General features: G+C 37.5%; 1 protein-coding gene across 6 annotated transcripts in view; it reads right to left on the minus strand.

Annotated features, from left to right (window-relative positions):
• The window catches only part of SNTG1 (syntrophin gamma 1), a 114,373-nt gene that overhangs the window by 46,705 nt on the left and 50,157 nt on the right, over positions 1–17,511 (minus strand). For 3 of the 6 annotated variants that reach the window (XM_036337673.1, XM_036337674.1, XM_036337672.1), the window contains 5 exons: positions 7,065–7,199; positions 1,588–1,644; positions 1,047–1,104; positions 198–241; positions 65–106 (listed from right to left, as the gene is read on the minus strand). In XM_036337673.1, the coding sequence (XP_036193566.1) occupies positions 65–106; positions 198–241; positions 1,047–1,104; positions 1,588–1,644; positions 7,065–7,199 (336 nt within the window). Of the gene's footprint in view, positions 1–64; positions 107–197; positions 242–1,046; positions 1,105–1,587; positions 1,645–7,064; positions 7,200–10,980; positions 11,035–17,511 lie in introns of all 6 variants that reach the window. The other 3 variants (XM_036337677.1, XM_036337678.1, XM_036337675.1) reach the window with 2 other exon arrangements.

Raw genomic sequence — 17,511 nt, forward strand, 5'->3', positions numbered from 1 at the left:
GTAATAAATCTTCATTTACACATGGGGAAAATCATGATTTAAAGAAAAAGTAAAGAAAACTCACCACTTCTTCATGTCTGCATTTTCTCACATTAATTCCATTTATCTGCAATGAAGGAGAAGTAGAGTTTCATATGGTATATCATGGTTGACTTCATGTTTTGGTTGCCATAAAACAATACTGGCAAAATGCATACCTGTAGGATCGCATCCCCGATGAAGAGCAGCCCCGAAAGTTCTGCTGTGAATGCAAAGGGACAGCTGATTGTGCATGAACTACTTTCTTCACACAGATAAGATTTTTTTTAAGTCAAACTGATAAAAGAAAAAATAAATGCTTACTATGGATATTATCTTAAAAGATGCACAATGGAAATACAAAAGTAATCACATGATTCAGCCCAAATACTGAAACACGAGCTGTGATATTTCTCTTTAGTTCTACCATTTCAGATCGTACAGTTTTAAAAAAAGAATAGTCACTCTTCTGGGTGATGACTAAATTTTACCATGTATTGACCATTTTAAGGTAGCCATGAAAAAGTTTAGATCTAGACATTCAGTCCATCAGCCTTTGAATCAGCTCCCACTTTCTTTTTAAATGTATTGTATACATTTCCGTCGCTTTACATCTTCAGTGTCTTTCCTAGATAACAGTTTATGTGGAGGGATAACTGAGTTAACTTGCATCTGAGAACTGTAAATAATAAATACATAAAATTGCTTATACTTCATGTGAGTTATTATCTCATTTCTTTGTATGTTTGTTTAATGAAAGAATTAAAATGCTATGCACCCCCCCCCCCCCATTCATATGCAGTCATGGCCTCTATTTTCTTTCCTTCTCACTCTCCCTAGAGAAGCCCTTCCCTGGAGTAACAAAGCGCATAGACTCAGGAATCAGACTCAGTCACTTACTGCCTGGTCTTGGGGAAGCTGGAGCTGTTCAATGACATACCAATTTATGATTCTTAAATACCATCTTATTCTTCAAAAACAATAGCTGACAAAGGAATGGCTACTGTATTAGTCTCTTAACACTTTACCTCTTTGCTCCTTGGAGATTTTTGAAATGACAACTGGAATGTTATGTTCCGCTCCCCCCTGTAAAGATAAAATCATATATTGTGCTTTTTAATTTGAAAAATTAAAACTGCAGTGTTTTTTTAGAAATTGGACAGGCTTATGAATAGAATTCAACCAACACTTAACTTACAATCTCATTAGCATAGAACCTGCTCTTGTTCCATTCACCGATAGGTCAGTATTTCCTACTCTGGTTGATTAAAGTATGATACGTACACTAAAACACCATCCATATTTGGTATTTTAGATGAAACCAGATATAAATGTTTATTAGTTATATTTAATGCCAGGTGAGAAAAAAGTTCCAAATACTTCTGCAAAATTTCTTAATCAAAAGGTGACCAAGGTTCTATGAGAATCTACTTAACTTATATTTCAATCCAAATATTGAGGAGTTTGCTATAGCCATATATCTAATTACTAATCAGATAAAATTAAAATACACAAAAATGCAGCATTATAGTTCAACCTTTGTAAGGCTAGACTGGAAACACAGGTTACCTTTATGCTTAATCCAAATCCTCCTACAGTTTGTCTTCTAATGGTCACCGTTCTTTCCTGAAAGAAAGGATGTTAAAAATAGTTAGCTTTTAGAAAACTGCATTTACACAACATATCCCTACTCTAGGTTTTATTTTATGCGCGCGCACGCGCACACACACACACACACACACACACACACACACACACACAGTGTCCGCATAGAGACTCCCAAATCTTGCAATAAATGGAGTGTTTTGTAATTTTAAAATCAAACATTAAGAATTTATTTGTCAAGATAAAAGGTCTGTAGTGTTATTAAATAGCTAAATGTCTAAAAAGTTCTTCTTTCCAATGATTTTTGGACATATTTTGGGATCAAATTTTAAATCTCTTCTCAATTTCACATTATGCATTCTTGTTGTTTAAGGAATGACCATGTTTTAGTTACATCAAAGTAACTCAATGTCAATGGTAAATATTATCTTTGTCAACTAAGTTCTTATCTTTATCACTACAAGTCATATTGTTATGAAGATTTGAGAGCAGAGCTGGAAGGCTGCCATGTCCCAGCACATAAATGATTCATGTATATGTCTGGAATTGCAAGTGCAAATAAACCAGGTTCAAAGGGATTGTTTTTAAAAATAAGTATATATTTTTATTGATTTCAGAGAGGAAGGGAGACAGAGAGACAGATGGAAACATCAATGAGAGAGAACCATTGATTGGCTGCCCCCTGCATGCCCCACACTGGGATTGAGCCCACAACCTGGGTATGTGCCCTGATCAGGAATCGAACTGTGACCTCCTGGTTCATAGGTTGATGCTCAACCATTGAGCCATGCCAGCCGGGCAGTCTATAATCTTTAAGATAATCTAAGGCTCTTTTTACTTATGTCATATTAAGAATACTTTGATTTAAAGCACTAATAATGAAACTCTTGTATTAAAAAGATTCACTCATTTCATTTGAGATGAGATGAGTCATTTTCTAATTTTATACAGAAAGACTATTTTTCCAGCTCAAATTGCTCATCCGGAATAAGCATTCAAAGTTGTACACAAAATAAATTGTAGAAAGGAACAAATATCCAGATTTGTAGTTCATTCATTATTTTTGGAAACAATTGTGACCTCAAATGAAGGTTGTGAAACTAAGACAAAAATATATAAATAGCACATAATCAGAAAATGAGAAAAAGGGAACAATCTTCATTGTTCACTGCTAGGAATCACCATGGTAATGCAATCTCATTTAATGCTGTCAAGTGAATTATGAAAATCAGGTATTCCATCTTTTTCACTCATGAGAAGCAATATTCAGAGGCGGTAATGAACTCACTTCCGATTGCAAATAGTGAGGCTGAGATTATAAGTCAAGTCTGTCTGATTTTAAAACCAGTAGTCTTTCTAGAGTTAAAAAAACAACACACACAAACCTAACCTTGGGTCTGACACTCTTGAGTCAAATATACTGAAATCCCTTTCCAGGGCAGCACAATAAAATCATGAACAAAACAAAACAAACAAAAAATAATGTCAGGGATATAACAAAGAAGAAAAAACCCTAAGCTGTCAGAAACAATGTTGAAGTGGTATGAAGGTAAGAAGAGCCAGGAGGTAAGAAGGCTCATGTGACCTCTGCCCCGCCCCCCCCCCCCCATGGCCTCCCCGGGGAGCCCACAACTAGCAGGACAGGGCAAGGTGAGAAGTGGCCCTGTTGAAGAGTGTAAGGATGAAAAATGATCCCAACCGCCAAAAGAGTGATAGTAGAAGACTTGCCCATTTTGAACTTGGCTCTCAATATAAGAATTAAAAACCAATTCTTGCTGAAGCCGGTTTGGCTCAGTGGATAGAGCGTCGGCCTGCGGACTGAAAGGTCCCAGGTTCGATTCTGGTCAAGGGCATGTACCTGGGTTGCGGGCATATCCCCAGTGGGAGATGTGCAGGAGGCAGCTGATCGATGTTTCTCTCTCATCGATGTTTCTAACTCTCTATCTCTCTCCCTTCCTCTCTGTAAAAAATCAATAAAATATATTTTTAAAAAAATAAATAAATAAAAACAAAAAAACCCAATTCTTCTGAGAATCTGTAAATGAGTTGGTCCACGGGTGGGTTTGAAATGAATTTTGTTCTACCTGGGTAGCCTCAAAAGCCTAATTGAGCATTAAGTTTAAAGGATATCTAAATTGCTAGCATCCGTAGGCACTTGTCTAAGGATGCAAATAGTCTTTGTAACACATTATAGAGTCAAACTCCAAAAAAATTCCCCCACAGAATCAAACAACACGAGCTCACAGTGAGAAGTCACAGGAGGAAACAGCACAGTGAGTGAGTCAGCAAACAAACAAACAAGGGACAAATAACACACCAAGATCTACAGAGATGGCAGATACTAGAATTCCAGATCCAATCACAGAAATAGGATTACCATGATCACTAGAACAAGAGATGTCAAATGAATGCCAGTAATATAATATATTATGATGGGACAGAATATTATTAAATGGGACAGAATGGAACTTTTAGAAGCAAACAATATAATTACCAGAGTCAGAATTTCCATATATAGTTCAAACAAAAGACTAAATTTAACCAAAGAGAGTTTAGTGGACTGAAAGGGGTAAAGTAAAGGGGTTACTTTAGCACTCCACAGAGAGACAAACAGGTATAAAATATGATAAAAAGTAGAGGATGAAGAATCAAAGGAGCTGTTGTAAAATACAGGCAAAAAATTATTCAAGGGAAGAACAGAAGGAATGGGAAATAAGCAACATTTAAAAAGCTAATAACTGATCATTCTTTTGAATGGAAAAAATGCAGAAATCCTCATATTTAAGAAGTCGTATGTCTTTCAAGCAAAGCAAATAGCAAACATCTTTAGATAAGATGCATCAGAGTGAACCTGCAGGCCACCGTAGGCAGAGACTCTGAAATCTCCAAAGGAATCCGAAAGAAGGGACAGATTTCCTATAAAGAAAAAATAATTGGATAGAAGGCAGACTTTCCAAGACTCCACATTCAACCTGGAGCTGGGTTGAGCAAATGGGATTTAACTTTTCCAATATTTATATCATTTCCCATCTGCAAGAATGAAGTTGGACTTTTATTTAACACCATATGTCTGAGTGTTCTAGCAAGTTCTATCTAATGCTAATTTAGTCTCAGAAAGAGCCATAAATTATCAATCACACTCATTGTTCTTCTAACTAGCACTGAAATACCACTGTGGAAGATATCCTTAGGTGAAATTAGTTTCATTTAAGAAAAACAATTTTATTATAAAACAGGACACGTTTTAGAACTTATCATTTGTTGTACAATAACATTAAAGACATCACCTTAACTTCGTTGCCATATGTGATCTGAGAAGAAAATTACAGTAAGTATCAAACAGTTGGCTTCCGGGATTCCCCAGACACTGTAGCTCGTTAGCTTGAAGACTTAATTTTCAGCTTATTAATAGACTTACCTTGGAGTGTCTTGTTGGTGGTGAATAATGCTGAACTTTCCACCTCACTCCTCACTAACATCCAATGGGAGTCACACCGGGTCCTAAATCAATGGGCCCTCGCTAAGTAAAGCTAATGGCCTTTTTGCAGACTGCTGACCATTCTTTTGTCGCAGACTATTTAAATCATCCTGAACCAAGGGTCTTGCTGTCAAGTTAGATTAAATCGCTCTCATGGGATTACCCTCTCTTTTAGTTAAGGAAAAGCTAGTGCTATATCTTTTCTTTCTTCCTTCCTTTCTTCCTTCCCTCCCTCCTTCCCTCCCTCCCTCCTCCCTCCCTCCCTCCCTCCCTCCCTTCCTTCCTTCCTTTTCCTTCCTTCCTTCCTTCCTCCTTCCTCCTTCCTTTTTCCTTCCTTCCTTCCTTCCTTCCTTCCTTCCTTCCTTCCTTCCTTCCTTCCTTCCTTCCTTTTTCCTTCCTTCCTTCCTTTTCCTTCCTTCCTTCCTTCCTCCTTCCTTCCTCCTTCCTTCCTTCCTTCCTTCCTTCCTTCTTTCCTTCCTTCCCTCCTTCCCTCCTTCCTTCCTTTCCCTCCTTCTTCCTTCCTTCCCCTTCCTTCCTTTTTCCTTCCTTCCTCTTCTTTCCTTCCTTCTTTTTTCTTTCCTTCCTTCCTTCCCTCCCTCCTTCCTTCCTTCCTTCCCTCCCTCCTTCCTTCCTTCCTTCCTCCTCTCCTTCCTTCCTTCCTTCCTTCCCTTCCTTTTTCTTTCCTTCCTTTCCTTCCTTCCCTTCCTTCCCTTCCTTTCCTTCCTTCCTTCCTTCCTTCCTTCCTTCTTCCTTCCCTTCGCTTCCTTCCCCTTCCTCCTTCCTTCCTTCCCTCCTTCCTTCCTTCCTTTCCTTCCTTCCTTCCTTCCTTCCTTCCTTCTTCCTTCCCTCCTCCTTCCTTTCTTCCTTCCTTGCCTTCCTCTTTTCTTTTTCCTTCCTTCCTTCCTTCCTTCCTCCTTCCTTCCTTCCTTCCTTCCTTCCTTCTTTCCTTTCTTCCTTCTTCCCTTCCTCCCTCCTTTCATTCTTTTTTTTTTAACTATAGAAATATGACTTCTATAAATCTGGCATAAACATATTACACAGGACCTGGATCAATAAAATTTTATAATTTGTGAAATTCAGTATTTCAACACTGAAATATTGTTATTGGTTTTAAATGTGGCAGCTGAAATAACGAATATACACAGACCTACTCTCTCTTTTGAAAAAAGTTCAGGGGAGAACTTGGATAGAATTGAAGAGAAATATCCCATAATAATCTCAGCAAATGCAAAAAAATCACTTGATGAAGTTTGACACTCATTTATAAGAAGCACTTTCTGCAAAGTCTGAATGGGATGGGACTTCCTTAACCTGAGCATCTAATGACCACGTCTCTCCTCACTAGCATTATATTTCACAATAAGCATACTCTCGGAGTTTGAAAGCAAGTCAAGGATCATGACTTGCTTCATTTCTACTCAATGGTAGTACAGCAAATCAGGAAATAGAAATAAACAACATAACAATTGGAAAGAAAGTGGTGAAATGGCTTTATGTTAGATGTCATGATAATGTACATAGAAAGCCCTCACAGATTTAACAATGAGATGCCACACTGAAGACGGCATCTAAATGTGTGGCCGTGGAGCCAGTATGGGTACTTCTGCAAGGACCCTGCTCCCTTAATGATGTAAACAAAAATTTCACGCAGGATGATCGACTAGGGCCCAGTGGTTCTCAACCTTCCTAATGCTGCACCCCTTTCATACAGTTCCTCATGTTGTGGTGACCCCCAACCATAAAATTATTTTCTTTGCTACTTCATAACTGTAATGTTGCTACTGTTATGAATCGTCATGTAAATATCTGATATGCAGGATGTATTTTTCAGGGGTCGCGACCCACAGGTTGAGAACCGCTGGACTAGGCTCTACAATAAAAGGAAAACATACGAATAGTTTTCTGTGGATAAATATTTTCACGAACACAAAAAAAATCTTCAACGGAAGGAAGAGCTACTTACACCAGAATAGAAAGGCTCACCAGACACACATATCACATCCTGCTCCTGGATCATCAGAATGTCTTTGGCCAGGTGCAGCCGGACTTTGAAAGGCTCCTGATTGCCATCCTGCAGCAAACAAATCCCTGTCTTTGTCTTCAGACAAAAACAGAGAACATATTATACTTAGCTTATACATTATGCTGGATGGTTTATTTCCTGTAAAACATGATGAATAACACGTCAGAGCTACAGAAAACACACTCTGATGAGTCTGAGACTGAACACCTAACGTAGGTGCAGAGAAAGGGATAACCATTTCACGTCAAGTCCCCCCCGACCCCCGGTAATGGAGACGATGTCAGAAAATCGACACGAACATTTGGAGAGTAAAGAGTGTAGTTTTTATACTATGTTAGAAAATTAATGAACAGTTTGTTTAATACTTATTTAATTATAGAGTTTCTGTAACAGCTTTATTGAGTTACAATTTATATGCTATAGAATTCAACCCTTAAATTATATAATTCAATGTGGGAACTTTTGTATATTAAGTTATAGAACTACCATTATAATCGATTTTCTCCAAAAAGAAACCTATTGCCACCATTTTTCCAGCCCCTTAATCAGGCCTAGGCAACCATGTTAATCTACTTTCTGCCTCTATCATGGAATTTTATTTTATTTTATTTTATTTTATTTTATTTTTTTAAATATATTTTATTGATTTTTTACAGAGAGGAAGGGAGAGAGATAGAGAGTCAGAAACATCGATGAGAGAGAAACATCGATCAGCTGCCTCCTGCACATCTCCTACTGGGGATGTGCCCGCAGCCCAGGTACATGCCCTTGACCGGAATCGAACCTGGGACCTTTCAGTCCGCAGGCCGACGCTCTATCCACTGAGCCAAACCGGTTTCGGCCACACACGCACACACACTCACACACACTCACACACACACACTCACACACACACACACACACACACACACACACACACACACACACACTTTGTACAGATAAGGGAACAAGGATAAAGAGGCTGGGAAGAAATAAACCAAAAACCTATACGCATATATGCATAACCCAATGACAGATAATAGTGTGGTGAAGGCCTGGGTGGGGAATGAAGAGGGTTAATGGTGGGGGGTGGGGGATGGGACATCTGTAACACTTCCAACAATAAAGATAAATTTAAAAAGTAAAGAGGCAATGTTAACTGCCTAAATTAATACATTTAATCAAAAACAGAGCCTGGTTTGACACCCAGATTCTTTTTTTTTTTCCCTTGATTCACAATCCACTGTTTTGCTTCACACTGTTTTGGGAATTTGAAACAGCCGGTGATGATTTCCAAACTTGTACCACGTAGCTTTAAACTTGTCACCCCCTGAAGCAGGTCAGTGTTATACTATGCACCCCGATAAATAAGCAGCTTCTCCCTAGCACGTGCCCTTAGACTTCCCATTGGTCAGAGATACAAAATGAAACCTTTTTTGAGACATCATATAGTCTCTGGCTGTTATTCTGCACCAAATCCATAGGAAGAGTGACCACTTTGGCAATTGCATTTTAATTTAATGATTATTGATTTAGTGCTCATTTAGAGAAGGGGATAAGCTCATAGAAAGCATTTATGTTCTTAGTATTTAATGAACACCCAATTCCATGCAAATAATACTAGGCTTTCTCTTGAAATAGAAATTTAATGTGAATTGCTAGAGGTGTGTTTCTTTAAAAGGATGTTTGATAATGTTGATAAGAATATGCTTAGATAAAGCAGCCTCCCAAGATAATTCTCTCTGTAAACTGCTTTATACCTTGCACTAATACATACCATTGCACCCTCTATCCCATTTGATATGATATTACCCTGTAATTATTTCCTAAGGGTTATCATCTACTTCAAAGAAAATTAAGGTTTTGCAGATGTCCTTTCCTCCTCTGTGAGACAAATACACAGCAGGAACTCACTAAATTGTGTCCATTAATCTATTCTAAAGCATCACTCCAATGGATATGTCTGGAGGATGATATTTCAAGGAAAGCAAATTACATGTTTCCTCAGATAAAACACAATTTTCTGTTTTTCACATAGAAAAGTCTCTCATGCTTATAATGTGCTCTCAACCAGAAGCCAGCGTCCGGACAGAAGGGTGTAAATAATATCAAAGCCATGTGAACAGAGTTGAGCACATCTGTTGATTTTCTTTTAAACAGAACTTGGTTACACTAGTATTTAACACACAAATTTGATACAACCAAAGAGTAAGACACCAGAGTAAAATAATAACAAAAAACAAGGTATTTCATTTGCAATGCATGTGAAACGGTTAACATCTCTTTAGCCATAAACAAGCTCTTAAAAACCAGTAACAGAGACACTACCATGCGAGGAAACTGGAAAAAATGAAATTAAATCATACAAGTGATGCTTAGGCATTAGGCATATATGATAATTTCGCTGAGCAGTGGCAAAGGATAATTCCTCTGCAGTAGCACAGTGAGCAGAATAAAGACACGGGCACCTAATGCTCTTCGGTTTTGAACAGTGTTACACCGTTTGAACTCTTATTTGTTGATTTTTCAAGGCACGGTACAATCAGGCCTCCCCCCCCCCCAAACCCCACCCAATGCAATGGAAGAAATAGCGTTCACAAATAATGCTCTGCTCCAGTTGGGGAGGGGAGAGGGGCCTTTCCCTGAGAGGCCTTACATACATTATTTTTACCCATCAACGAGACATAAAAGATCACCTTGGGAAAGTTCAAGGGACTAAAACAGTAAAAAGAAGCTTTTCTCATCACATTTCCAATGCAGTCAAAGTTTCATTCGTTCCACATGCAAATAATGTGCAAAATGTCCCCTCATTATTAGATAGTTGCCTGGAAAGCAAAATCCAGTCTTTGCGCTTAAGCTTTGGTCCTGAGAGAATGAGGCAGCTTTTGTTATAATAATATACGTATGTTATAGTACTCAGTGCATTGAGAGGTTTGTAAATCAATAACTATAATGTAAGAAACATAAGCCTTAAAAATATAAAAGCAACTCATTTTCAGAATTCGGTTCTGAGCTATGAATAAACTGGGGCACTTTTTTAAAAGATATTTTTGCAAGAATGTTAACACATGACATTTCATTTTAAAAAAAATCTTCCTAAATGTTAATAACGGAAGCTTTTTGCTGGTTTGTTTTTAACTTGATCATAGGTAACCTGGTTAGGGTTGTTTTGTCTAAAAATTAAAAAAAAATTTTAAACCTTCTAGGCAAATGTGTGAAATATTTTAACCTATGAATGTTAGCATTTTACCTGAAAAATGAGAAGACAATGCTTTGAATGCCCTTCGTTGGGTAAAAAAGATAGTATTTCTTCCGAAAATAGAATAGCTACAGTCCCTGGAGGCCCAAGTCCGGTTCTCCTGACTGCACACTTGCGTGCCCTTTACTATCCTTGGAAGAGCAATGTCAGGACACTCACTCATGCTGAGGAGTGATGACAGTTCTGGAGAGAATCTGAATGGCCATGGATTAATAATTAAATTATATTGAAATAGTTATAGAATACTGAAGTCATAAAATCCTAGAATTTTAGTGCCGAAAGGGACCTTCGATGACTTCTGAGTTATAACCATTAACGTGAAAGAATTACTTCCAACCTTGCCACCACTGGAATCCCGCAGCGCTAGTTTATGGAGCAGGGCAACATAATAATAAGCCGAATATGCTCCCGTCCCCTTCTTAAAGGAAGAGTGAATATACCTGCACCTTCCCCAGGCGCCCTTTGGCTTTCTAGTCTTCAGAAACTGAGGCTACTCTGGACGTAAAATAAACCCATCCCTCATCCCTCCACCAAACACAGTGCCCCGCTTATATAAAAGGCAGCCCAAGGGCTTCCCGTTTTGCAAAAAGTTGAAAAGCACAAAGCCACGTAACCTACCTCCTCACAGGCAGTCCTGAAATCCATGTGCTATGGCACCGCAAAGGACTCAGTCTGCAAAGAGAGAAATGGTTGGCCATTGAGCACAGCATCCGGTGTAAGAGAGGAGAATGCTACTGACGTGTAAGAAGATGAAGCCGATGCTGGGGGCAGATGATGTTTACCGTCCCCTGTGTGGACCAAGAGCTCCCAGGGTATAAGGAAGGGAGAAGGAAGGGTGGAACACGTCTGAGTCCCTGCTGTAACCAAGTATCAGCCCACCGCCATGGCTCAGTGTGGCGGGGAATGTCTCTTTCCTTGCCCCACCCCCCTCAGCATTCAGACATGATCTACATGTGAGAAACTCTTCTCTCAAGTGGCAGCTCATTCCCAACCTTCATTCTGGAACCTCAGTTAGCAACTGGGACTGAAGCTTCAAAAGGGGTAATTAAAAGTTGACTTTCATGTGGTTATCTCTTGAAAAAAGGTTGACTAATCTTTCTCTTCTTAATTAAAAAGTGACACGCATGAATGAGTCTCCCTGGAACTTAACATTTTAATCACAAACAGGATGATGTAAGGAAACAAGCTATTTATCAGAATGAATAATATTAAGATAATTGATGTATAAAATATGTAACACATATTCATTGCATGGTCACTATAGTATCTAAATGGTGGACCTACACTGAAATGTATAAAAATAACATGTAAAGTTTGTTTTTAAGTGCTATTAGAGAGTTTTAATGACATAAGTTAATAAAAGTAAGTTATCGTAGAAAATTGACATTCTCACACTATGAAAATGCAGAGCCAAAATGAAATGGCATATGGAAATAAGATTTCAAAGTAAAACATATGGTGAATTACAAAAGAGAAGACTTTATACTCTTGAAAACTCCTCCTCTGGTATTTACAACAGTACACTATTTTGTCCTTCTTTATAATTTTCTATTGCATGATATTAATGAATAAGTGTTTGTGGGTGAAACAGAGTAAGACATTCACTTATATTGTCATTGGATTATTACTATTGCCTCTGAAAGAAGAGATTGACCATTTATCAACAGTAACTAAATTGAATTACTGCTCCCATTCTTGTAATTTCATGCCCAGATATATCTTTTAAAAAGCATTTATACATTAATTTCTTAAAGAGTTTCTAAAGCCTATGATTTTATAAAGTCCAAAGGCAAGAAACTTTTGACAAGCCCCAGAATAAAGAATTTAAGAGTTCAGATTCTTCCTAAACACACCCACCTGGGAGAAAAACACATTTTTCAAAATTCAAACTGGCTCTATTATATGAGAAGAGTACCACTTACTGGATAAAAGTAGTCAGTCTCTAGATCCACCTGAATAGATGCATAAGAATATCCATGTTTACAATGCAGTGGTTTGGAGATATGACTACATGGTGTCATAATGCATTATAAAAGAATTGTGTCTGACAAAGGTGGCAAAGTACATTACATTTCTCCTCAAATCCTTTGGAGGTGATAGTTTTAAGAAACCAAGAGCCCAGAAAAAGTTACATGCAATATTTAGGAAAATCTAAGATAAACTACAACACAAAAATTAAAGGGTTCTTATAAAACTAAAAAGATATCTTATAGGTCAAGAATTCATTGTGTTTTTTCTTTCGGTAATAAAAAATGTCTGGGATGCAAATATGAATTTTGTATCTTTGGATATTACTTATATTTGTAATGTAAATATATGCATAGTCATACTTAGGCATTGGTTGAAATTATATACATATATACATGCATTTACACATAGGAAAATATCTCGGACATATATCTATGCAAATATATAGTGGTATAACTTTTTGGATAGTAATTTAATAACTTTTAAAAAAACATTTTTATTGATTTTTTAGACAGAAAGGGAGAGGGAGAGAGAGATAGAAACATCAATGATGAGAGAGAATCATTGATCAGCTGCCTCCTGCACATCCCCTACTGGGAATCAAGCACACAACCATGGCATGTGCCCTTGACCAGAATTGAACCTGGGACCCTTCAGTCTGCAGGCCAACGCTCTATCCACCGAGACAACTGGCTAGGGCTAATCTAGAAACTTTTGATGAAAATCATTAAAAGAAAATTTTCTTGGATTAAAGAGTTTGTTTGCCAACAAATATGCAATTATGCATTGTAATAATTAAATCTTAAATAAATTATCAACAAAGAGTAAAGGGGAGTTAGCCACGCTTTTGTTAATGGTTGTGATTTTCCCAAGCATTTTCACATTGTGCTATTGCATTCTCAAAGCAAACATGAGCAACAGGTATCTTTAATATTTGTATAAAGCTGAGAGTAAAATTATCTGAAGAAAAACAGATGAGGTGCCAAATATTTTTTCAAAGTGTTCATTTTCAATTATAATTTATTGTAATTTTACTTGAAACATTTGAGAGCATTGCTTTGCTTTCCTGTCACTCCCCTATTAAATTTGGATACTGTTTTTCTGAGGTGCATGAACAATCTTCTATAGTATGAAAAAATAGGAAATAATTGTTTTCTGGGAGGTCATCTATTAAAGACAAGAAGACAATTATTCCCTATTTTTTCATACTATAGGTATTTTTTCCATGCAGAAATATAATGGATTTTTAAAATCTTTTTTTGGGGGGTGTTTTGATTTAGTTTGTTTTGTCTAGCAATTTATATATTTTTTTCAATCAATATTTTAATGACATCTGACCTAGGTGTTAAATTCAAATTACAAATTTGGTAAAAATTTACATGCTTATAAATAATTTTCTAATTATTTGTCGGAAGAAACTAAGCATGACATCTTCAAATATACATATTTTTAATTATTTTTTTTGTTACTGATCCCTTGCAAACAACATGAGGCTAAGGTGAATAGATGTCATTCATTTTAAACAAAACTACAGTAGTGGGCAACAGAAATAGAACTCTTATGCAAACAATCCAATTTATATTAAAATATCTGTAATTCTAAATATTTTATAAATGGCTTCTTAATTATTAACAATGGCTAAGATAATTGTAAGATAATAATAATTAGTCCATGTCCTGGCTGTTGAAAGAGTCTGAGATTTTACAAACGAACAACTTATTTACAAGCTAAATTTAGCCTGACCGAGTGTCGAGGCTCTGACAGAACATGAGATTCCTGGTCAGAGATTAAGAATTTACTCCCAGCACAGCAAGTAGCATAAGCTCTCCCTGTCCCCATGTCCCACGGAGGTGACACAGATAGGTCCAGATGAGTGAGAACACATAGAGTGGGTTGCATTATAGTAAAGAAACCTTGGGCTCAGGGAATCCAAATATTTTATAGTAGGCGATAAACATCCTTCCTTCTGCTCTGCGGAAAGGCATTCTTTTTTAAAAATATATTTTAGTAATTTTTTACAGAGAGGAAGGGAGAGGGATAGAGCATTAGAAACATCGATGAGAGAGAAACATCAATCAGCTGCCTCCTGCACACTCCCTACTGGGGATGTGCCCGCAACCAAGGTACATGCCCCTAACTGGAATCGAACCTGGGACCCCTGAGTCCACAGGCTGACGCTCTATCCATTGAGCCAAACCGGTTAGGGCAAGGCATTCTTTCTTATGCTGGGCATTAAGCATGCTTGCCCTTTGCTCTGGAGGGAGGTGATATACTTTCTTCTGATGGCTATTTGGTATTCAAGCATCCAAGCATAGGACGTGCACTTGGGATTCAATAAAAAGCAACATGCCATACTTTCTTAAACGTGTCGGAGGAAAAATTATAACCTAGCAAAGCTTTCCAGGAAACCACACAGCAACCACAGTAAACCTGGTAAGTGCCTTTCTTCAAGAGGAAAAAAATGGGGAAAAAGAAAACCCATGAGCTACCAGATGTTGATAGAAAACTGACCTATCAGGTAGATGCTGAGCAACCCAGGTGTCTGGGAGATTCGTATGTAATATGTAAAACCACATGTCAAACTGTGTAGTAAATATCTTGGAAACGGTGATGAGTTGCATAGTATATGTAAAACCTGCCAAGCCTGTGCCCAATTTAGTTTGATCAGAGGGAAAACTGAAATATCCATAGTAGTGATGATCTGGCTGCGTGGGTGTGTGCATAGTATATTCTGCATGAATAGCAACACTGGCTAATAATAGTTGTTGGTTATGAAATTCATTAAAAATTAGAGTTGAGTCATTCACTAATGTATCCTACTAACTCTTCTACACAAAGGCTTACGTTTCTTAAAAAAAAATCTTTTTTATTTTGTTGTTGTGGTTGTTTATTTGTTTTTTTTTAATCCTTATTGTTAAAAGTATTACATATGTCCACGTCCCCCCTCCCCATTGACCTTCTTCTAGCCCACCCTGCCCCCACCCCAGGCCTTCACCACACTATTGTCTGTGTCCATGGGTTATGCATATATGTATACAAGTTCTTTGGTTGATCTCTTCCCACTCACCCAACCACCCCCGCCTTCCCTCTGAGATTCAACAGTCTGTTGTTGTTATTAAACATAAACATTCAATAAATTAATTGGGTATCAATGTAGTCAGAAAAAATCTGTAATATGATCATATGAGAAGACAGAAGAAAGGCATCACAGGGGAAAAGTAGAAGAGAATGAAAGACTAGAGGTTTAAATGTAAAATAAGGATTGAAAGAGGCCAACAGGACGGAGCAAAGTAACTAGAAAAATACCTTGAAATATTTTTAAATTCTTAATTTGGATGCTTTCTACCTTAACGTTTTTTCTCATCATGCTGACAGATATGTTAAAAAAGAGGTTAGGACAAGGAGAGTTGAGCTACCCCTGCAGTTTTTTTCCCACACATTTAGTTTAGCACAGATTTGTTTTCATTTGCAAGACAGTGGCATCTTTTATTTAAGAGATTCACTTTGAGAGTGGAAAACATTACTGCTATCATTGATGCAAGACTAGCTCGAAGCAAGCTTTCTTGAAAAAGATGATCACATTGGGAACAATAAGAAAAAACAGAGATAAAAATTGGAGCTCAGCCAGGGTTATATGGCATTATAATACGCAAGGCGAAGTAAATTTAGGACCACTTAAATGCCACAGTTCACAATGTGCTGACCCAGAAAGCAAACTGCATCGGGCACTAGAACATTCAGCTCCAGTCCAGATGTCCAATGTGTGCTGGTGAATCAGCTGAGGGCAGAGCGCGGCCTGTGAACTGAAGAGTATGAAGCGTGTAACTGTCGGAGATCTAAAGGCCCTGTGGAGGGGGGAGTGCTTCATGGCCTAAGGCAGTGAACTCAGATGAAGACTGAGGGAAAAACAGAATAAAAGGTGTGACGAGTCTGAGTAATTTGGACGTTCGTATGCAAGGAGAGAACTAGCTGACAGCTTCAGTTATGAAAGCAAAGGCAAAAGGATAGACCTAGGACATTCTGTAATTGGAAGGCAAAAATTATTACTTTGACCGACATTGCAGTGCATTGTGGTGATGAATCTGTGGATAATCAGCGATGAGGAGGTCAGGAGGCCACTTTTGTGGTCACAGAATACTAATATTGCTCTTAAAATATTGAGAGGCAAAGAAATTTCCAACTATCTACAGATTCGCAGATACAATAATAAGAAATAAAAATGTCAGACTGGAAAATGTTCTATTGTCACACCTGATGGTTTGAACTTGAATGATTAATCAAGGTTTAAAAAACATTGCCATATCTGTATAGAAGGTGGTCATTTTCCTTAGTACAATATGTTAATTTATTTATTGAATTTGAAATCTGTGAAAACTAACAAAGCATTAAACTCAATGCTGATAAGAACGAATGATCTTTTTTATACTTACAGTAAAGCCATTTGGTAATTTACAGTGATTTAAATTATTCAAATAATCATAAGGAAATTTCTTTAAGAATTAAGTTATGATAGTTGAACATAGCATTATTTGGTCAAGGTTTTCTAGGGTCTTTATCATGGCAAACCTCATCAGGGATCTTAAAATGCAAATGGGGGTCCTGGATTAATTGTCTCTGGAATTATCCATCCTTAAACTTATTAGAATCTCTCTTTTAGTTCATCAAATGAAAACATGGAACTCTTTCTCTCATGCGGTCTTAGGGTATTTCCTGAAGAGATGTGAAGATAAGGGTCCTGACCTTTGCTTTCTCCTCTAGTAGTCAATTAACTTAAACACACACACACACACACACACACACACACACACACACACACACACACACACACCTCTAATGAACACTACAGATACAAGAGTGTGAGAATTCTTCCAAACAAACTGAAAACGACCGGAAGTACAAGTTACATAGCAATCCAATGTTTCTTTAACTGTCATTCCAATAAAATTCAAAGGGCTTTTGAAAATAGTTCTTGGGTCCCCTAAAGGAGGCTTGCTCCCCACTAACCAGCATAGGATCCCCAGCTCCTGCAACATGTTAGGCACACAATACATATTTTAAAGAGATATCACATTATGCTAAGGTGGCTACAAAAGGCTTTTATGAATAAAATGGGGTTGGATTCTAAAAGAGTAAGGAAGTACTAAAACACCATAAAAAGAGAAAACAAGAACAATGTTTAAT

Source organism: Myotis myotis, unplaced genomic scaffold (assembly GCF_014108235.1).
Source record: "Myotis myotis isolate mMyoMyo1 unplaced genomic scaffold, mMyoMyo1.p scaffold_m19_p_16, whole genome shotgun sequence".
NCBI classification, from domain to species: Eukaryota; Metazoa; Chordata; class Mammalia; order Chiroptera; family Vespertilionidae; genus Myotis; species Myotis myotis.